The sequence below is a fragment of the Lissotriton vulgaris genome, chromosome 7 (assembly GCF_964263255.1).
Source record: "Lissotriton vulgaris chromosome 7, aLisVul1.2, whole genome shotgun sequence".
NCBI classification, from domain to species: Eukaryota; Metazoa; Chordata; class Amphibia; order Caudata; family Salamandridae; genus Lissotriton; species Lissotriton vulgaris.
In genome coordinates, this window is record NC_141695.1 from 123,621,987 (window position 1) to 123,645,419 (window position 23,433).

Below are 23,433 nucleotides of genomic sequence, written 5' to 3' on the forward strand. Positions count from 1 at the left end.
CCTCTTCCTCCTCTAGTTCTTGTTCTCCTATTTCAACGTTATAGGGACACTCGCGTTTCCAATGCCCCACCTCGTTACACTGGTGGCACCTAGTCGTTTTCTTCAAGGCAGCTATGTCTATTCTAGGTTTAAAGGTGGAGTTCTCCTCACTACCCTTAATCTGGCTATACTGTTTCTTGCCTCCTGTACCTGTGCCTTGTTGCTGTTGCTGCTGTCCCCCCTTCCCGGCTGCCTGCATCTGTACCACCATCAGTTTCTCCTTTAGTTTCTTTGCTTTGGAGTCTATCTCATCACAGCAGTACCTGGCATACCTCAGTATTTCATCTAGGGGTTTATTTTGCCAGCAAATCAAGTGTTGCTGAATCATTAAACTAATATCTGGTCTCAAACCCAGGACGAATTTGGACACAAATTGCCCTATGTCCTTTGGATCCATTACATCCAGACCGCTATACTGTTTAAACGCTTTCAACAATCTCTCATAATATTCGTGAACTGTCTCTTTGGGTTCCTGTCTTGTTCGGTCTATTTTGACCCAATCTATGTCTTGCATTGGCACTTTCTCTTTCAGCCAAGTCATCACTCTCTCGAATTTTGTCATCACAATCTCGGACGGTCCATTAGTCTTAGCATCTCTCTCCGGCTCCGTTGTGGGCCACTCAGCGCTAACCTTGCATGCCGTCCACAAATCTCCTGGCACTACAATGTCAAACAGCGTGTTCAGATCTATCCATAGGACCTTTGATATTTTTACAAATCTCTCAACTTGCTTGTACCACTCCACTGGGTTTTCCCGCAATTTGGGGAAGGAGGTGGTAAAAGCAGCTAAGTCTCCCCTACTCCAAGGGACGTGCACATAGTTCCCATTTGCGACTTCACGTAAAGGGTATGCCTCTATTCCCTGCAGTCTTCCTGGCGTCATACCAAGCGTGGTTCTCCTGACGGTCCCCTTCTTGGACCACCTCTCTTCCCGCTTATCTAGTGCCCTCCATGTCCTGATTCCAGTGATCAATTCCCTTATGTGTGTTTTCAATCCTGTTGTTCTCCTCTCATCTAGGTCTCGATCTGAATAATGTAGCCTGTGGTTCCCCTGTAATGCTTTGGTCTTTGACAGGTCCACCATATATTTGCCTGCTAGTTCGACTAACTTCTCATGAATTGCCCTCGCTTTTCGAGTGATGTCCTTTGCCATGAACAGTATTTCATCTTGCTCATACATTTCCATTCTTTCCAAAGGCAGGGTACCATCTACCATGTCATCCAGGTCTGACCTTAAGCCGGCGACATCGAGCCTCTTGGCTTTCATCTCAGCTCGTAGTATCTCTTTCGAAGGGGGCTCACTGGTCTCTCTACCATCCCAACTCCTAGCCCTACGTTTGGGCTCGGGAGAGTTAATGAGTGCCCTCCCTTGCTCCCATCTTTCCAGGTCCCATGCTCGGCCATCCGATCTTGGAAGGTGATGGAACACAGGCCTGTTACCCCCAATCTTACTCTGCTCATTCTCTCTTTCTTCTCTCCTTTCACAGTGGGACTCTCTGCTATTCTCCCTCCGGTCGCCGTTCTCTCGCCGTCTAGTATCACTTAATATCTGATATGAGCTTCTTGGTTGCCCATATTCTCTGGACTACGCTCATGTCCATCATCACAGGGACTGTGGCGCGGCCTCTCACAACTCCCATTCTGTTCTCTGGTGCCGGGCACACAGTGGGTGCACTTAAAGCTGTTTCTGTACTCTTGCGTTCTCCTTTCCCCTTCACTGAGTATCGGGCGGGACACCCCTCCACTTTCGGGACCCCCGTTTTCTAGGTCTGACCTACCTCCACTCCGGGCCCAGTGGGTGCCTCCCCTACTGCCCTTCTCCCTCCCGCCCCACTCCGGGCTGCTCTCCCCAGCCCCGCAGTGAGTCCGGGCTCCGCTATCCTGGCTTTCCCTTTCAGCTTCCGCTGCTATGATGTTCCTGTGAACCTCGACTGCCTCATCCCACTTCTTCATGTACTCATTCAGCTCCTGAAAGGATTTTCGTCCAGATCCCCTCATATCCACTGGCCATCTATGGCCCCCAGGATCCCCTCCTTGATCCTCTGCTGTGTGCACCGGGGTGCTCCACTCTCTTGGTATCGGCATCTGACTTGGGGAATTGATCGTATCGTTCCTTCTTGCCATTTCTGTTCTTTCTCTGTCCCTCCGTACCCGTTCCTCCCCTCTGGCTCTCTCTGGGTCATATATCGATACTATAGGACCTATGGTAACAGGTACCTGTAGTGCATCTGGCAATGCGTAGGATGTGGCACACTCCGTTTCCGGCGCCCTTTGTACCACAAACCTCCCGACTACCTGCTGCACCTGACCAGGCTGGGACAGTTCTTTCTTTGCAACGGGATCCCAATCGGAACTGGGAAGTGGCCCATGCTCTCCTGCACTGCCCCCCTCCTTTTCGCTATGCTCGACATCTCCCCCTGCTCTGTTATACGGGGGTGGCCTGTCTGTCAATAATCTATTTATCAGGCTGTCCTCTGTTTCGCTCTCATCATCTTCTTCTAGGGGGCTTTTGTTCCCGGGCATCTCTAACACTGGATACAATTTATTTACTTCCATGTTATGCACCCTCCATCTTTTGGCATCCGCATCCCACTTGGCATCCTGCACTGCCCTTACCGATCGTTTCACCCTTTCCTGTCGTCTGTTCAGGTTCTTTTCGTGCGCTGCCCTAATCCATGCATTAAGGGCTTCAAACTGGGTTGGTCTAGGCAAGGGTCTCGTTGCGGTCATAACTGCTTTTAGTCGGTGTAGTACTTCTAATCTAAACGTCCCGTACTTCGGGAACGTCAGTTCCTCATTTCCTTCTGTAATCTTACTCCACTCTGATATCCATAAGATCGTATGCAGCCCAACGTTTACCGCCATGTAACGAGCCGGCGTACCCTCCGGCGGGGCTTCTTCCCCTTCATACGATCCCCGCCTCTCTTTTTTAAACACGGCTCTCAACCATTTAAAACACTTCATAATTGTACGCACAATTTCCAGCCTCAATACTCTGTTTGCTTCCTGATGCCAATCCACCAATCCTAGCGCGGCTTTGCTAGCTTGGCCTATCGCAGCGCGGTCTTTCTCCGGCCGGCCAATCCCAGCGCGGCACTTTCTGACGTCTTTACTAGTTGGCCTATCGCAGCGCGGTCTTTCTCCGGCCGGCCAATCCCAGCGCGGCACTTCCTGACGTCACTCGTCTCCGCTTCGCAGCAGCACCCCTCCTTTCTCAGCTCTTCTCTCGGTCATGCATGCGTCCCATTCATACACTGAAAAGAAATGACTACTTCCGACCAAGCGGTCACTTCCCTCGACTGTACGTCCACAGTCTATCTGTAATTGTCAATACAACTGACGAAATGTCTATCGTCTCTCTGATAGGTTCTTTACACACACAGTAACCTCCGACCAGCGTCCGTTACTCACGCACTCACTCTTACGTTCCCCCTATCTCGGTCTTTCGGGCGATCAATGGTACCTCATAACCCCCTTCACACTAATTGACAATTACTCTGGGTGTCCGATACACCCGAACCACTTAAGCTCTCCTTGAACTTAAGATTTCCACCGGTTGCGCGCGCTCACAACCTGTTCCACAATCTCTCTACAGGCATTCAACTCCGCCAGACATTACAACATAGATACAACACAAAAACACCGCAATCTAGCACGCATGACCCTTTATACTCACTCTCGACCGATACTGCTGCTTTTCTGGCTTACGTCATCCGGACCTTCTTCGGCAGGCGGTTCTTCCGATCATCGGTCTCTAGGGGCCTTGGGGTAATCTAACCTGGCCTAGATCACCTTCCTCAAGAAGGCAACCATCCTCTATAGCTACCAACTGCGGGGGCGAGATTTTGATCGATATCTTGTCACTATTGATCTAAACCCCGATCTGGTCGACTGAACCTTTATTGCCTGTCATTGAGGGAAGAAAGTGCATCTCTTACCAAGTTAGTTCACCCAATAAAGGACTCCGCTCCGAAAGATCACAGACAACTTCTAGCTTCCAAAGATTTATTATATAGTCAGGATAAGCTGCAAGTACAGGCATCTCAGAATGAGTTTCAAAAGATACACGGGCCCAATTACATACATGTGCTCTCTGAAAACCCTCAGACGAGCAAAGAAGACTACTAATACAAGTTCTAAGAATAATAAAGCTATCAACATAGACACGTATTGAGATCTCTCCGACATTTAAGTTGGAGGAAAACCACAGGTTAGGCTGTCCCTACCCTGCTCTAGATGGTATCCCTACTTAACAAAGTCCCGACCTATCAAAAGGTGTCAGCGGTGAATGACTCCCTAGGGAAGTCACCCACTCTTAGTCTCTTTGTGGAAACCTACAATTCTCCAGTCATGACCCCTCTCTGCCTACCCATCCGCTCTCTAGAGGGTCCTCAGGCATCTGCTCTAACTCCACCCAGGGGTGCTGTCCCTAATACAAAACAGTCAACAACATTTGGGACGCCCCTCGTGAGACGCCCCTCACGTGGTGTATCTTCTGGCTTTTTCCATGCTGCTTTGTGTTGGGCCTCGTGCGTAAGAGTTGACCTTGCTTCTCAGACTCTTCTTCGGCCCGCTGATACCCCTTAAAACATTCCGGAACCCTCCTCCATGTCTGGGCCTTCTCTTGAACAACCCTCTATTCATGTCTTTATAATTGGATCCCCCCTTTCTCTTGCAGACAGACATCTGCGGCCAAGATCCCAATTCTCATAGACTTCCAAAAAGGTCTGCAACATTTCTCGGCCCAGACTAATACGTGTAAATCAAAGGCTATAACATTTTCAGGCCTACTGCATTTCTCATAATGATTATAACATTCAAATCCTACATTAGTTAATAGCATGTTAATACTCTTGTTCTGTTATCCAATAAACACATCTATAAATCATGGCCCATCAATTCTTATTGCTAAAGCATTAGTGCAATCCATGTCGTGAAAGAAAACACATCTCTGGCCCTGAGGCCTACCACGTTCTACGTTTACCCGCATGCCATCTTACATTTAGCAGCTACACGACATGGATTCAGGAATTATCACATCTAATAAAATCATATGATTTCACACATTTCTGCATTAGTTCCACTTCTACTTAATTTCTAAGTTAACTATACATTTCAGAATATAGTTGCAGGTAATATTAGCACTCATGGCATTTCTCTTCATGACTTGTGCTTACTACTTGTAAGTGTGAGGTACTTATACATTTAAGTCAGTTTGCGCTCTCTCACCTGTGTTAGAGATAAAACAGGGGCAGTGCTAATGCAGACACACCTCCAGGAGGTGCTTGTATCTAATACAGCAAATGCAGAGGTAATGCTGAGGCAACTAAACCTCAAGCGTGTGTTTCTCTCTACTAGAGATAAAGCAGGGACAATGCTGAGGCAGACAGAACCCAAGGAAGGGCTTCTCTCGAATACAGCTCTTGCAGGGCCAGAGCTAAGACAACCACACCTCAAGCAGTTGCTTCTTGACACATGAGCAAAAGGAACAAATGGTGGAAGGAATGCTCAACAATGCAAACATTCACCCCAGTCAAGAGATCTGGGTTTGCTCACCACGCCACCTCAGTTTGGACCCAGCCATACGCAAATCATTCTTGACCCTGTTCCTTGTGGGAACAGTCCAGCCCGAACTGCCAAGCCAGGTCCTCCCTGGACCGGAAACAAAGCATCACCCCTCATCAGCCATGTGAGCTTGAATCTGGGGGCACAGTGAGCACAGGACCCACTTCTGGGACATACCCTTCCCCCTCATAAGTATCAAAAGCAAAAGGAGGCAATGATAGATGGAATGCTGCACAATGCAACACAAATATCAGAGTTTAATCATTTGTTCTTTTACTCTTCACGCCACCCAAGTTTGGACCTAGCTCATGGAAATCAGTCTTGACCCTGCTCTTCATGGGAACGGCAGTGGATTCAAGCTAGCCTGGCTGATAAGGGGTGATGCCACGAAACCGGTCCAAGGATGCTCGCTTCCGGTCCAGGGAGGACCTGGCCTGGCAATTCGGGCTGGACTTTTTCCATGAGGAGCATGCTCAAGACTGATTTTCATATGGCTCAGTCCAAACTGGGGTGGTGGAGTGGGCAAAAGAACAATAGATTAAACCCAGATATTTGTATCTGGGAGTGAATGTTTACATTGTTCAGCATTCCGTTGCTACTTTGCTCCTTTTGCTCTTGACACAGTAAGAGCATACGCTGAGCCAACCAAGTGTCCAGCAGGTGCTTCTCGCTACAAGAGATAATGCTGAACCAATCACATCTCATGCAGGTCAATGCTGAGCTAATCACGCCTCATGCCGGGGCTTCTTGGTACTCCTGAGGGAACAATGCTGAGGCAACTATAGCTCCAACAAGCGTTGCACCGACATCATTCCACACTTCAAGGAGCTTCACTGGTTCCCCATACACAAACACACTCAAGTCAAGCTCCTCACACACACTTAAAAAGCACTACACAACATAGGCCCCACCTTCCTTCCTCAACAGTCGCAAACTATTCTACCAACCTTCTAGGTATCCCCACTCACCCGGACACTCACTAGCACAGGTGCCGCTCATACACAAAAACAGAGGGGGAGGTCGCACCTTCAACTATATCTCCCCCAAAGCATTGAGCAACCTTCCACAGCACACCCGAACCTCCTCATAACTTCTTGAGTTCCTCAAGAAGCTAAATAACTGGCTTTTTTCCTCACACAAATCTATCCACTGCCCCAAAAGAACCACCTAGGTGATGCCTATCTCACAGCACCCTACCGTGGAGCCTTATGTGGCGCTGCACCTATACACTATTTTCGCAGTGCATGCTGCCCCTTACTGCAGCTTGGAAGAACAATCACATTTGGACTTTGCTGTTTTTCCTTTGTACTCCCTGCCTGCATGCACCCCCCAGAATCTGCCCTACACGCCACACTAAGGTCAAACGCAAACATTCCGTGCCTGTTCACTCACTATGTCCTTACCTATGATCCTCTCAGAACACTGCCCTTCTAGCACTGCCTAGACATCCAATAGCATGCCACTGTTCAGCTGATGGTGCCAGTCCACTATGTACAAATAAAGGCCCTCTTGTGCCCACTGATTGTGCACACAAACAGCAATTAAGGCGTGTCAGGGGGGCAGCACCCATTGACCCCTGCACACACCCCGCCCGCCCCCTCTGCAGGCTCTTGCAACAAAAACAAATGGCTGATCATTTTCTCTTAGAAAGGAGGCAACTTGAACTATAAAGGCAGTAGCAGAAAGACTGGATTGAGCCAGCACTAATATTCCTCTTTACTTCCTGTAATTTCGACTCCTTTCCCTTCACCGCTCAGCAGCAAATATGCGACTGTTCAGAGTAATAGATAACATCAGGTGTCAGGGAGTGTGTGATGTCACTTCCGCCTGCCCTCCCATGTTGTTGAATGAACACCCCTGGCTCTGCTCTGCATGTACAAACCCCCACTGCACCCTCTTATGTGCATTGGAAGGCCTTAAAGGGCCTCTGTGCATTCATGCCCTGCATTTTCTCCCAGCACCCAAACGTGGGGGCCATCTAACGCCTTCTGTCTGTCAGCAGTGCCCCCCGCGCCAGAGACACAGGAGAATGGAGTCGTGTGCCGGTCCTGCTACACATCCGAGGCGTCCTACTGCGACACAAAGGAGGAAATAAAGTGCACAGGCTCGGAGAACAAGTGTGCACGGTTCTCCATCACCTCTACAAAAGGTATTTTACAGTTGATGTGTGTTCTGTGTGTGTGTGTGTGTCTCCCCCAAGTTTTTAGAGTGCATATGTTTGACATTTTCATGGTGTCGGTGTACATATGAGCAGGCCATTCACAACACCATTATAGGCCTGAGGCACAACCACTCAAAGGAATAAACATGTTAAACGGAAAATTAGTGTTAAATACTGGTCTGCATGTGGCCCAAATGCTCGTGGGGCACCCCGGGCAACCTCCCAGCTTGCCCATACATTAAGATGGCACTTGTAGGGGTCAAAATTAGCAAAGGGGCTGCTTTTTGGGTGAGAAAGGTTGGTGGAATCTAAGACAACTGGTGAAAATGTCTGAAGATCAGGCTATGTTAGTTAGTAGAGTTAAAAATAGAATAAGTTCAGAGAATTGCGGATGGACACATTGGTTGCAATCCAAGGACGAGAAAAGTACCCCAATTCGCAGTAATGATAACTTGAAAACTGTTAATAATTCATCCATTCCTTCTTTCAGTCATAGTGGCAGATTTAGAAGAGCTCCTGCTAGGTACAACAAATGTATTACATATTGATTATAATAATTTAGAAGAGCTCCTATTAGGTACAATGAATTTAATACATATTGATTACATTTATTTCGTTTATTTTTATGGAAATGGGGAAGGTGATGTAGTGGTGATGTAATTAGATCAAGAATGTTTTGTATGTAATAGGGAATGTTTACTATGTAATAAGAATGTAATGTTTTGAATGTATGGAGTCTTCTTGGGCTTGCAGCAGTTGTGAGAAATTCACCGGAAATTATTACACACTTGAACGTTTGGAATTAGATATAAATTCATCTAACTGGCTTGTGGATATAATTTTTTGCAATACTTTGGCCGTATCCTGTGATACTGAAGTATTTTTCAAAGAAATCGAGGAGTCACGGTAGGATTGGGCCGGAAGAATGGATGTGAAATGCTTTTCCTAAAGACTAATTAACTGATTGATTGCAGCCGGAGGCTTTGTTGCGCTGTCGGAAGACTTTTCTTTCATTCGCGTATGCTTCGTTAACCCTTTAACTACTGCCGTCGGCCAACAGTCGTCGCAAGCACTACCTTGCCAGTGCTGCGCACGACCGTTGGCCGACGGGCCGCACCCGTTATTCGAACGTTCAGCACAGGGCACTGAACGTTCGACGCTGCTAAGGTGTTAAAGGCGAACGCCGCATGTAAAAGTCTAGGATTACTGGTATGCGCTGTAGGTTTTTCATTGCGATCTTTTGCCTTGTGATGCGCAGTGGCTTTCCTGAAAAGTCACGTTTGGTGTAAAGAACGCTCCCACGCTGGAACATTGGACTCTGCGAGAAGACGTTGCTTAAACATGCAGTGAATCATCTGGCTGAATGTCAAAGAACGTGCAGCCATTTTGAACTCGGCATTTTACATTTTGCACTTCGATCCTCAAATTACAGTGCGTGTTTCCTCTGCATTTGAATTGTTTTATAAATAACGAACAGGGTAAATTTGGATTCATCGATCAAGTCATTCGTTCAAGTAAGACACTTTTGAACTTCAATCTTTCTAGTTCTCAAGGTATTTCAAACTCACCTGGTTGGCAAAGCTGTTTTAGTTCGTACCAATTAAATGACAGCTATGTATTACATACAAAAACAGGGGGGACACACTCTCTCCACTGTCCCACTTATCCCAAGACATCTGTAGGTGGACAGTTCACCAAAAAGCTATCTATTAGAGGAACACCTCCCAGGAGTGAACAACCAGATTGCAGACCTCCTCAGAAGACAGAGGCATCATATACACGAATAGGAACTTCACCCTCAGGTTCTCCTCCCATACTTCCAAAGTTGGGGAGTCCATCAGATAGTTCTGTTTGCCACACACCAAAATGCAAAATGCCAAAGCTTCTCCTCCAGGTACCCACACCGTCTCTCCAAGGGCAATGCATTATGGATGATCTGGTCAGGGATATTTGCCTATTCTTTTCCGCCTCGCTCACTCATTCCATCAGTGGTTCAGAAGCTCAGGCACCATCAATCACACTGATCCTAGTAGCTCCTGTGAGAAGTTGACCTGGTATATGATGTCCACTATTCTAGTGGGCACCCTGCACCAGTCCAATTGACCCTCATTGATGATAGGTTATAAAGTCAACCTTATAGAAAGCTATCCTAGGGGTAGCTGTGGAGAACAGCCTTAAGGCTAAGACTTTGAAACGAGTTAAGCAAGTTGTTTTACCATTTATAATCTTTTGAGTACCAAATGAAAGCACACCACACAAGGTATATATAAAATATATATGTATTTATTCTAAAGACCACCCCTCTGGACTCTTTATGAGGTCATAGGTAAAAGTACAATGCAAGGAACTTAATTATCATACGATAAGTTGCACAGTATACGTTTTGCCTAGGGGCCTCACAAACCATATACTAAAATAGTGGTAAAGGAACCACGTGAGGAATAGAAAGCAGGCCTAGGGCCTGGGGAATCGCTTGGGCTTCTAGGAACAACCAAAGGTTAGGATGTAGGAGGCCCACGGGAGACGCGTGCAGTGTCTAAACACAGCTGTGGGTTACCATTGACTTTCATGAGGAACAAACAAGTTACAATTTTAAAGATTAAGGGTACAAGGAGGTGAACTGCGATGGAACCCTTTTAGACTAGGACACTTGGAGAGTCAATACCCACAGGAGCACTGGAGTACTCGTGTTACCTCACCCAGGGAAGCCGGGTGCATAGGTGTCTTTTCGTGTCGGGTTTCGTCATCGATTCCAATGGAAAGCTGCAAAGAAGTGTAAAAGTGTCCGCGTAATTCCAAGGGTGGATTGGAGATGTGAAGAACCTGAAAGCAGAGGAGACAGAGTCTGGTCCACTAGCCAGTGACCAGGGCGGTAGTAGGAAGATGCCACCGGATGTCGGGTGATTTCAGGTGAAAAGGTGAAGATAGTCTCTTCAGCCACGAGGACCAGGAGGCGTCGATAACAACCAAGAGCTGGATTCGAGCTGTTCCACGAAAAATCTAGTCCACTGCGGTATCAAGTATCCAATCCGATTGGTATCCAGATTGGACCCAACAAGCCTTGGCAAACGCAATCCATGCAAGATGTCAAGATTGGCTTTGTTGCAGACCAGCAAGGTCTGGGGCGCTTCTCCTTTGCAGGGACGCTGGAGAAAACTTGGAGTAACTAGGAAAGCAAAGTAGTTTCAAGAGTGGTCTTCCTGGGGGCTCACTAGCCAACGGACTAGGAACCACCAAGACACGTCGAGCTGAAATGCACAAAGCGAGCCCACGGGACACTCGTGGAGTATGGGTCTCTGAGCTTCAGTGCAAAAGGTGCTCCAGGCTGGGGCTTCAAGCACCCCAATGCAAAACTTCTGGATTCCTCTGGAAGTTGATGCAGGTAGCAAAATGCAGGATGTCCAGGAGTTCCGGTCCCACGTCTCTTGTGTCCACCACGGGTCTCCGCTTTGCTGGGAGCGAAGGTCAGGTCAGAGATGTCTGGAAGTCCATGTCCTGTGTTGCAGATTCTTCAGGGTCCGGCGGGAGCCTCAAAAATGCCGACCAGCAAAAATGCTGTTGGTGCCTGTTTGAACAGGGTGGTCACTCCTTGACCACAAGGGAGATTTCTTCCATCTTCTAGTCGAAATGGAATGTCGAAGGTCCAGGATATATGTTGCAGAGTTTCTTCCAGGGTAATCTAAAATCCTAGTTAATGGGGTTCTATACTTATAGTAAATTTAGGGGTTGGACTAACTCTAAGGTCCCTCCTATGGGTGGACCTGGGGAGGTGGTGGTTACACCCCTTTCCCTTTGTCCAGTTTCACGCCAGAGCTGGGGCTGAGTGCCCCAGAAACCTTTGAACTGGGAAATGCATGGAGCACCTTGTGTGCCCCAGGCATTGTCTGAAAAGCATTCACTGAATGCAACCCACCCTGCCCCAATACACTAAAGCCTGTCTGGGGAGGTGCTGCACCTCCCTGGACAGGAAACCCATTGTCCAGGCCTCTCCTGGCGGAGTTTCCCCCTGCTGCAGGAGGGCAGACTCGCGTCTGTGGCAGCAGCATCCAATTTTGTGATGCTGGGGCTCTGTTTAACTTTAACCGGGTAAACCAGTAACTACATGTCTTCTCCCTCTAGAAGGGGGTAATGCTACCCCACGCCGCCAGAACTGGTGGTGGGGGGAGGGTAGTATTCCAAAGTGTTTGACACCTTACACGACATGTTTTGATGAAGCCAAACCAAAGTTAGCATTAACTGCAAGGATTATAATGCACTTAAGAGTATATGGTATGGCTATATCATAGAACAGCTATAAGGAGATGGTTCCGAAAGCTGCAGAGGGGCTCAGCTCATGCTAGGGCACCCTCTCACACAAAACCAAGCACTCTGCCTCCAGGATTGTCAAGGCTTGCAATTATAGTGATTTATAGGTTACTATGTGTCTATAGTTAAATGGACTGATAGTGGTTTAATATAGGTCTGCTTGGCACCACTTAGAGGGTGTCACAATATTTTTGCTAATGAACTATTCGACGGTGCTAAAAAGTGGAAGGAACCACTTTTATCCCCCCAAAAAACAGCTACTGCCTTCAAACTGCAATACTCCTTAGCACACGTAAATTACAATATTGCTATATATGCCAGTGTTTCCACCAATTGTCACAATATAGTAAAGATGAGTTCTTGTTCTTGTAATTCAGTTTCAAATTTATTCCCGTTCACTGGAAACTCTCATACAGTCGACACGTGTTTCGTCGTACATAGGAATGTAACCCACGACTTTTTCAAGGCTGTACAGTTTGAAAAAAGAAAGAAAAAACATATCGCCATATGTATATGTACTGCTTTTCGGTAATGGAAAACAGAAAACATAACACATCATTACTTCCTATGTTAAAGAAGTTGCCCACACCGTGATTCGATACGGTATTATGGAAACCAATAGGAACGGCGGTGAGAAATTATAAGTTTCAACAAAGTGTCTCATAATATAGTATGAATATAACACAGAATGCACCTCTGTTAACTTCAGAAGGTCTATGAACCTGTTATGAGCTGGAGAGACCAAGTGCCACTTATTAGCCCTATTTGGATGTGAAGTAGTAGTGAATTCTAAGAAAATTCCAACTAATATTTGACACCATACACCAAAACCAAAATAAGGGGTGGTGATTTGCTAGATTTGAAAAGCAGTTCGTGCGTGGATAAAGTTATTGTAAGTGTTCAAGATTTGTGAAATACCTATTTCCAGATCTGTTTTCTCTTTACTGTAAGGGATAATAATGGAAAGTGTACATAAGCAACTCTTATTGTCATCATTTAAATTCAATTAGTGAGTGATACAGCTAAATCACTTATGTATAATGCGGTGATAATTCCAACCCACATATGGGCTCTACGGGGGTCATCCGTTGTATTTACTCCTCGTAAATTATTTGCCTAATTAGGGCTCCAATGTCGTCAAGGTGGCTGTAAGGATATCATTATCAATACTTTAATATCTCAAAATAAATTCAAAGGGTCTTATAGTGTGCACCGAGACATATCGATTGTTAGAGTCGCAGTGATATAGATGTGCTATTCACCCTTGGAATGATTCCGTACAATTACAACCTGTTTGGTCTTTAACATAACCAATTATGAACACTAGAATGGTCTCTAGGTATGTCCCAGAGCAATCTACCTTATTTGTTTTATTTTAGTTATAAATTACCGTGCTCATATGTCACAATGTTCTTTATTTAAATAGAACATTACGCGTCGTTTAAGTATAGAGCCCCAAGTTCTGAGTCTTTGATCGCAGTTATAAGTTCAGAAATATTTGTTCGCGGGTTAAATTAAATAGTTAGTGTTTCTACTATGCCTAGGATAGAGTGCCCTTCTAAGTCCTTAATTGCCTACCTTTCGCCAGTCCAAGTATTCTTTAGGAGTCCCCCGTTCATTCGCAGCGTGTCCGCTCGAGTACAAGTCTGTCTGCAAGCCGCGTTGTTAAATCTTAATACTTCCGTGTTTCTGCTCATCATTGATTGGGTGGGAGAACATGTGACCCTAGTCAACACGAATGATAAGTTTGAGGTCCGAGTGGCAGTCATCTTAACGTCTAATAAACACATCAGTTAAAAATATATAGTCTGGCCGAATCGAGTGTATAACCATTAATTTATAACAAAGTCTAATTATATCGGTCTAGACTTAACCCCTTCCCTGCTCATGACGAGCTCAGCTCGTCACGCAGTACACTGGTCGTGTGCTTATGACCAATGCAAATCTGAAGACTTCAGCACCGAGCGGGAATTGCTGTAGCATTCAAGGTATTAATATAGCTACGATATTATATATTTATTTTGCAAATTACATATTAAGATTTGTTCACTATCCCTTATGAAAAACATGTTGATACATGAGTTATATTGAAAAATGGATTATATTTGATTCTAATAATCCTTGATTCGACATGATTTTGGTTTGGAAACTGCCCCGCTATTTCTCTGTTTCTGCTTCCACCTCGTGAACAGTGTCTCACAGTATCTCATAATCTGTAGTTAAAGCGGCGGCCAATTTAAAATGTCTTATTTATAGAATTGGTATCCTAATAGCTTCATTCGCATATTTCTAAGATTGGTATCTATTCACTATTATTTATCAAATTCAAGTGTAACTAGAAGATATTAGGTATACAAATATTAAACCATGGGTCCTTTTCTGCCCGGGGATATTACTATTGTTACAGGAAAATAGTGTGTCCAGAAGCAAATCTCTAGCTCTAGTGAATATTGGTGAATTAATCTATTCTCTTGTTCAGCGGCCAGATCGGTAATTCGAGTTTTGTGAGAGAATTTACTTTGGGTGGTGAAATGATATTATTATACAGTGTGTAATCTAATAGTCTCTCCATCATATAGGATCAGTACATGGTCATGCTACTAACCTTTGAGACAAATATAATTTCAGTCTTATACAGTATCTCCTTTACATTTTCTTGCATAATACCAAGTATCTAGTCAAATCCCATAGTAGTACATTCTATTACACACAAACATGCGGTTCATTCATGGTTCTAAACTTGTGTTGATGTACTAATATATAGGATATGTGGTTCTCGTGTACTTTGTAATGTTACTTGCCTAGCTCCCTAGGAAGTAGTGTAGCTCATGGTCAATGTTTAGGCCCAGTTCTACACTTCGCATTTTCATAATCCATTGGGCCTCCCTACGTCTTAATGTCAGCTCCCTGTTACCACCCTTTGGGTGTCTTGGTGTATGTTCAATCCCAAAGAACTCAAATGAACGATTCGTCGTCTGTGCTTGGCGGATTGACATATGGGCAGCTACCGGATACCTCATGTCTCCTTGCTTAACTGCTCTTATGTGCTCATTAATTCTTTCTCTCAGTGTCCGTATTGTGCTGCCTATGTATCTTTTCCCACATTTGCAGTCTAAAGCATAGATTACAAATTTAGGGTGGTAACAGGGAGCTGACAATAATATGTAGGGAGGCAATGGAAGGAGTGATGGAATACAAGAGGAAGCTGGAGCAATAGATGGGGTCCCAGAAATGACTCTGAGATCTCAAACTATGGAGGCGGAGCACGCAACCCTTCAAGAGAACTGGCACTGTCCAGGTTTGAACCCTTGAAGCAAATCCAGTTTAAAGCTGGGTCTCTCTGTGGGCTACTTTAGGAGAGCAGCAAGTAGAGTTCACTTCATGCAACCTCACAGCTTACATACTCCGATGAACTTTTCTTATGAAGAGAAGTGACAAATACCAAGTGTTTGACATACGTTGTTGCATTTCCATCCACATTATTAGTCAGCAGGGAGGTCCTGGATTATTTGAACCTGCTTGATGCTGGCATTTTTTCCATAATGTAATGAAGAAATGTGAAAAGCACAAACCTCATGTGTCCTGCACTGAGCATTAATGCAAAATATAACAATTGGCATATTTTTATGTAGCACCGATATTTGCCAAGTAAAATCTTCCTACGCGTCCTTCTTATTAACTGATGTAACTTCTAGCTGTGGCACGAGAGCAGCAAAGACCCGTCCCCAATGAGGGTCCTTTTGGAGATGGTGTGAAAACTGGCTCTTCATGGAGGAAGTGGTGATCACTACCATAGGGTGCACAAACTTGCAGACTTTTCAATGAGCCTCTTTATTGATCTGAGTGTGAAAGGACACAGTGTGAAATTAGTTCTGGAGGAAAGAACACAGTGGGAAACGTGGCGCACTATATGGAAGAGCTCATTGCGCAACAAGCCCTTATGTAGGAAAGAACAGGGAGCGAAACCTGTTGTTTGTTATATGCGAAAGAACAGAGAGAGAAAGTGTTCAGTTATATGAAAGAATACTCTTTGAAATCCAGTCCGCAACATGAAACATGTTCTTAAATGGGAAAGAACACAGTGCGAAACATAGTCCGCTATGTGAAAGAACACAGTGCGAAACATGGTCCGCTATGTGACAGAACACAGTGCGAAACATGGTCCGCTATGTTAAAGAACACAGTGTGAAACATGGTCCGCTATGTGAAAGAACACAGTGCGAAACATGGTCCGCTATGTGAAAGAACACAGTGCGAAACATGGTCCGCTATGTGAAAGAACACAGTGCGAAACATGGTCCGCTATGTGAAAGAACACAGTGCGAAACATGGTCCGCTATGTAAAGGAACACAGAGCGAAACATGTTCCGCTATGTGAAGAAACCAAGTGCGAAACATGGTCAGCTATGTGAAAGAACACAGTGCGAAACATGGTCCGCTATGTGAAAGAAAACAGTGTGAAACATGGTTCCCTATGTGAAAGAAAACAGCGTGAAACATGGTCAAGTATGTGAAAGAGCAAAGTGCAAAACATGATCCACTATGCAAAAGAACACAGCGCTGCTTGTTATATGTGAAAGAATTGAGTGCAAAATGCTCTCAACTAAAAGAAAGAACACAACGCGAAAGAGGGTTCACTCTTTGGAAGAATACAACCTGAAACTTTGTTAACAAGGAATAGGGGTGGGAGATCTCTAATTCGCACTTGCAGACTGTATCACTCTGTTCTTTTTATCAGGTAAACATGTTTTGCCATGAGCAATTTGAATCTTGACTTGGTGAGATCAGAGACCTAGTCAGATGACTGCCAAGAAGACACTAGTGGCCATTTTCAGATCACTGACTAGGTTGGGAGACTGCTTGGTGTATATGACCTCCATTTGCTTTCTTCAACTCCATTTTGTCTCTCTGTGATCTCTGTGAGCTGTTTATTTTTACTATGTCATCTGGAAGCTAGCCCTCCCTCTGCTGCCAAGGGGGTTTATGTGGTGGCTGTGTGAGGGCTTAACTATGAAACATTCTCAACCCTGTCTGCCCTGGATCATCATAAACAGATGTACATCTAAATGTGCCTTTGTTGTAGTTTAAATGCACTTTAAATCTTCCAAAGCATCTGCAAAGCAATGGAAAGGCACTGCTGGAAGCAACAGTGGCTCAATTGAAGGAGACCTTGTGTGCTAGAGAGCAGCATTGTGCAATACCCACACGCTGTGTCAGTAATTTAGTGTAAAAGGCAATTTATTAGGACAGGGCTGCAACAGCTTTTCAACTTAATTAACAAAAACCTCAAACTTATAAATACAACCGGCCCTTCCTCCCCTTACCATTCACACCTCACGTCAGTTTCCATCCCAAAGCCGTGGTGCCTTACCACATTCTTTCCCCTTTCACCTCCTTTCACTCACTGGCCTCATTCCATACACCCAGTCACTTTCTCACTCGCCCTACCAAACATCCCTCAATGAAAATCTTTGCCCTGATCAGCGCATCCCATTCATCATTTTCTGTCACCTGTGCTCATTCCGCCCTCCTCCTGAGGAGTGGATACACCTGCAAGTGACTCACCACTCCCCAAAATACTGCCCACCTTCTGCAACCTGCTCTTAATTGGCAAACACTGTATTTAAAAATGACCACACTCTTCCCGCAACATGTAGGCTGGGTGGATTCTCTTGCGCTATATCTAAGCCCTTGGAGCAAAGCTTCTGCTCCTACACAGAACTGTGCACAGAGACCCAGGACCTCATGAATTGTGGTGTACCAAAGAAACTCACCTTAGTGCCTAGAAACCCTAACCAGCTAGCATCAGTGTCACATTAGCTCTTCGTCCTATAGCAAATTAACCAATGATTAGACAACCTAGAACATGCAACTTAGATTATACTCAGGAATGGTGGGAAGCAAGAACACTCTTTTGTTATACTCTCATACCAGTCCGCAACAGGAGTAAAAAGGAGACACGGAAAATGTTTATTTTAACGACGTGCCCTTAGATGCAGTATCTTTGCTAACATAAGCAGACATAATATTAGAAATAATGTAATCAGCATTGTTACAATTCCATAAAACACAAAAGGATAAATCATACTACAATGATGGTGAAAATAGGTACTATGGCACCTAGTAAATCACCCTCCCTAGCTAGGAACTATGTTTTATAAACTAAAGAAGTTCTCTTAGGCTTGTTTGGGGGACCCCATTACCTCTCAGCTCAGCAAGAGTGAATCACATCAGGATTAGCAAAGGCTCTCTGCATCCCTGGAAACAGAAAATCTTCCAAGTGTCTGAAATCATGCCTACAGTGTGATATTAAAGGCACCAGTATCGTGTTGGCTTGCAGCTGCATATATGTTATGGCTAGAATGTTAGCCGACCAGCCCGGACAAACAGCTACCTTGTTATGATAGCCATGGCGACTTTAGCACTCAGTGTGCAGACCAGAGTCATGATGTAAGTCTAGTGATGCTGAAAACAATCCATTCTCATGAGAAGCACTTCACGCAGCCTAACTTACAACAACAGTTATATGCAGTATTGTGTGCAAAGCAGCAAAAAGGAAAAATGGTGTTTAAACTTCTAATAAGCCTATGCTAACTTAACAGTGTGAATAACAAGGCCCAGCCCACACTACACTCTCCTTGTGAAAGCTCCCTGTCGGTGCTTAGGAGTCAGGAAGAGACGAGACACACCCTTCCTGACTCTTTTATACTAAACTAAATACCCGTCCCTTCCCTCTTATCCTGTGCTTGCAATGCAAGAAGCATCAATGTGGTGAAGATTAGTCTACGACTGTCACTTTCCTCCGGGAGCCAACATCTTACAATAACTACACGCCATGTCGTGAAGTTAACGTAAAAGGCCATTCATTAGGGCAGGGTTGCAACAGTTATTCAAACTTAATAACATTTTACAATAACCTCAAACTTAATAAATACGATGTCCCCATTCCTCCCTGCACCATTCACACCTCACGCCTATTTCCATCCTAAAGCCCTGATACCTTGCCCCTTTCTTTCCCCTGTCACTCACAGACCTCATTCCATATACCCAGTCACTCCCTCACTTGCCTAACCAAACATGCTCCAATGAAAACCTTTGACCTGATCAGGCATCCTGCTCACAGTCTTCGGTCACCTGTGCTCCCTTCCTCCCCCTTCCTCTGCCTGAATTTTACTTACCATCCCCCACAATATACCGCCAACCAGGAAAACCCTGTAGGTGTTTTCCTGCCTCCAATTCAGTGATAATTTCTCTTGCACCAGATTGTTTCGTTCAACAGTTTGTTCACCACATCCCTCAACTCCACCATGTAGTACACATTCCCCAAATGCAAAAGGTGCACCCCATCATCCCGGAAAATACACAGCTCCCATTCTTTAATGCGTCCATGCGATATCACTTCAATTTTCCTCCCCATGCTGAAGACCCTCATGGCTCTATTAGGCTGTCAATCGCAGCATGCTTCAAGACCCCCTCCAAACTCTGAGTGGCACAAATTCAGTAAAAACCAAACAGGTCCCTAAAGAGTTTGCCTTGATCACTTACAAATTCACTGTATATTTTGAAGCAGCGTCAAGCCCAATAACTGAACCAAGTCGTTCTCACTCAGATGAATTAGTAGCATATCAGGGCAAGCCATCTGCAGAATGAGCTTCGTCAAACGTGGTAGCAAACTACCCCAATGCATACCTCCTTCTCCCCACCATACCACCTCCTTTTGGCTGCTCTGCAATCCCAGATTTTGTCCATACAATTGCTGGTCCACATACTTCTCCGCCTAACGCACAAAAAAAATACCACAATCTAGCTTACCCTCTTGTTCCCTGGGCCACTCTTGCAACCTGCAGAAGAAAAAATGTAATTAGCGCTGGCAAATTTTTCCCAACCCCAAAATCCCACCTTGAACTCAACCACTTCCCCACATAGCACTTACAGCACCTCCACTTCCACCTGCCAATCTGACAAACCTGATCCTAAGATCACCCCAAGCACATGGCTGCAGTTGCCACCCCAAACCTAAAGGAATGCATGTCAAAACCGTCCGGATATTTACCAAGCCTATGCAATCCATGTGCAACACAGCAAGCAATTGGAAAGCAGTAACCCAACTGCCTTCTTCATGACAAAATACCACCTGCTGCCCATAACAGGGCCAAATCTAAAACCTGCGCCATTCCCACACAGGACAAATCTAAAGACTACCGCACTCGCACAGCCAAACCCATTTTCCTCTGCCCGTTTGATCCATCTTGGATCGTCAGAGCCAAATACCCATTCACCCTTGATCCAGGCACATTTTATCATGCAACACCCCCAACTCTCGCTTAAACCCCAAAAGATCAGACACACAAAAAGCTAAAAAATAAATCCAGGTCATGCATAACTGAAAAATAGCCACCTCAAAGCGATTGTAACAGCAAGCTAGTAAAACTTCCAACAAATCCCGCAACAACTTAGATGTAATCGCCTCTCGCAATGCTGACCTCCCGCACCCATCTCTCTGCCTCACCCTTTGAGAACATGACCCAGTATCTCATCCCTGGCAGGATCAAAACCCCAGTACAGTTTGCCATAAAATGAAATACCAGCCTACTTGCCTTTGATGGTCTATGGCGATAAATCCCTTTCAATGCAAAACAAAGCAAAATGCAACACTCTCTTTTCAATTTGCTGATGATCTTGCATCAATTGCTGTGGTGACCATCCATCAAACTTCCCAAACTTGCTTCATGCCAGCCAGGTGCTCCTACTGGTAGATTTAGTCAACACCGTCTCGACCAAATCCACTGATCTCACTTCCCCCAGGCCCAACTAACCAACAGCGTCTTGACTTCTGCTCCTGTCACCAGCCTGCAGAAGCGATGCCACTCAAACAAGATAATGAGTCTGCAATATCATTGTTGGCACCAGGAATTTGCTAAGCCCTGAACACAAGATTCAGATGCAGACAAACCAGAAATGAATCTCCGCAGCAGTATCAACCCGCTCAAGTCTCTCGCTTTTTGTCTGTTCACCATGTCATGTTGTTCACATGGAACACCATCCTGTTTGTCAATTCACTGCCCCACACTGACAATGCCACCAACAATGGGAAAAACTCAAGGAAAGTGATACTACGTTCGTGACTCAATCAGTGTGTCAGCCATTGCTCCACGCACCACACACCACATCCCATCCTAGAACAGGCCAAAGCCCGAGCACCTGCTGCATCAGAAAAAACTTTTACCTGCCGCACTGTGTTCTCATAAAAAAAAAACGCATTGACACTCCATTGAAGTCGGCCAAGAAAGTCTTCTATATGCAAAGGTCAGCCGACAGCCAAATACATTTGCACCCTGTGATGTTGTGACACTGCCCGACATACCATGCTGAGAGATCTGCAAAAAGTCTGACCTGCTTTCACCATTCTGCATGAGAAATTTGGAAACCTGAGCAGCTTCTGCACTGCCCTCAACTCAATTCCCTAATCACCTCCAACAGGAAACCCTAGATCTTTAACACCTTCACCCGTGCCAGCCTCACCACCCGCTCCACAGTGTCTAACTCGATGCCCGGGAATGTGAAGACATAGCTAAGGAACAACAAGGGCACCCAACGAGTCAGCACAGGACCTCGGGGAACATAGTCTATACTTGGCAACAATGGTCCTGCACGTAAAATAGTTATGATTGAATGAATATAGACACAATGGAGCTATATTAGTTAAGGTGATTTGTCCAGCCGGACAGTGATCACCAGGAATTTTTACTATTTGAAAAGTTAGCAGAAAAATTGTCTTACATTCACAAAGAGTGAGACACAAGCCTGTGCCTTCACGCTTACAAATTGGCAAAGTAGAATAATAGAGAAAGACAGGGAGAGAGATAGGTTTAGGCACAAAGTGAGCGATTTCTGAGAGATGGGAGATAACAGAAATTCAATTACACCATTAATCACAATTTATATATACATTTGCATATATGGCGTAAGAAGTCGATGACGTTTCGATTCCATAAACAAAATACAAGGAATCATCATCAGGACAACAAGATTTGTGCCTAAAGTTTGCAAAACACAATAGCCAGCACAGTTGCTGGGGGTCAGGACTAACTTGTTGAATAGTCCATCCTTTTAATAATATTATGGAAATGGAACCGGCGCTTCAGAATGGCCGGATAGAGGAGCCGGACGCCGGTGCGGGTGAACACTCGGCTTGGGATGATCGCTTAAATGCAGCTGAGGGCGGGGAGGGGTAGCTCAGGCGTCAGGGTGTAGGCGCAAGAGGATGAGCCCTCGCTTCACGGGAGCTAGTATCCTTAAAGGCAGGGGTTGGTCAAGCTATTTACCGCAGTGGGAAACGATGCACACGCCGGCAATAAGGCGTGAGGAGGCGAGCCTATGGCTTCGTGATACTCGAGATCCGCGATATGGCAATGCTCTTTTTGATTTACCTGCCTTTAAGGATACTAGCTCCCGTGAAGCGAGGGCTCATCCTCTTGCGCCTACACCCCTCGGCTAGTATGATAACGCCAGAGGTCACTACATTCGAAAAACTAGTACTTAAGGACCTCTCAAATATGAAACAACATAGAAAGTTCATACCATATAATATCACACTAAAAGAAAAAGAGGCCATTAGCTCTCTAAAAAGTAATGATTCAATAGTGATCAAAAGTGCAGATAAAGGGGGAGGAATTGTTATACAGGAGCTTGACTCTTACACAAGTGAAATCCAACGACAACTAAACAATACAGACCACTACCTTAGGCTCGCATCCAACCCGACCAAGTCCATTCAGGAACTAATACGGAAAATAACAACTGAGGCAGTATCAGAAGGCTTCCTGACCAAAAAAGAGTTTAATTACTTAAACGTGAAAAGTCCTAGAATCCCGGTAATTTACACTCTACCGAAGATTCATAAAAATCTCAGTACCCCACCAGGCCGCCCAATTGTTTCGGCTTTCGGTTCCATTTTAGAACCCTTAGGGGCCTTTGTTGATTTCTTTATAAAAGAATTTGTCCCCCCAACACTCTGCTATGTACGTGACTCCATGTCCATGATCAACCTGATCGAGCACCATCCCTTCAATCCCCTGACCGATACCCTGTGCACCATGGACGTGGAGTCTCTGTATACGAATATCCCACAAACAGCGGCTTTACTTGTTATACAGAGAACTCTAGATAGCCGCCCCCGCCCACATGCTATTGGAACTCTGCTTAACAAAGAATATTTTCACATTCCAAGGTCACTTCTACCAACAAATCAAGGGGACCTCCATGGGCGCTATTTTTGCCCCGAACCTGGCCATATTATTTATGGACGAAATAGAAAGACAGGCAATTCTTGTACCCTCCAATCCTTTCTTCTCCGGTATCAT

At 45.3% G+C, this 23,433-nt stretch overlaps 1 protein-coding gene across 1 annotated transcript in view; it reads left to right on the forward strand.

Annotated features, from left to right (window-relative positions):
- Nucleotides 1–23,433, forward strand: part of LOC147700977 (phospholipase A2 inhibitor and Ly6/PLAUR domain-containing protein-like) — a 209,723-nt gene that overhangs the window by 148,221 nt on the left and 38,069 nt on the right. The window contains exon 4 of the mRNA XM_086929810.1: nt 7,607–7,753. Coding sequence (XP_086785936.1) covers nt 7,607–7,753 — 147 coding nt within the window. The remainder of the gene's footprint in view (nt 1–7,606; nt 7,754–23,433) is intronic.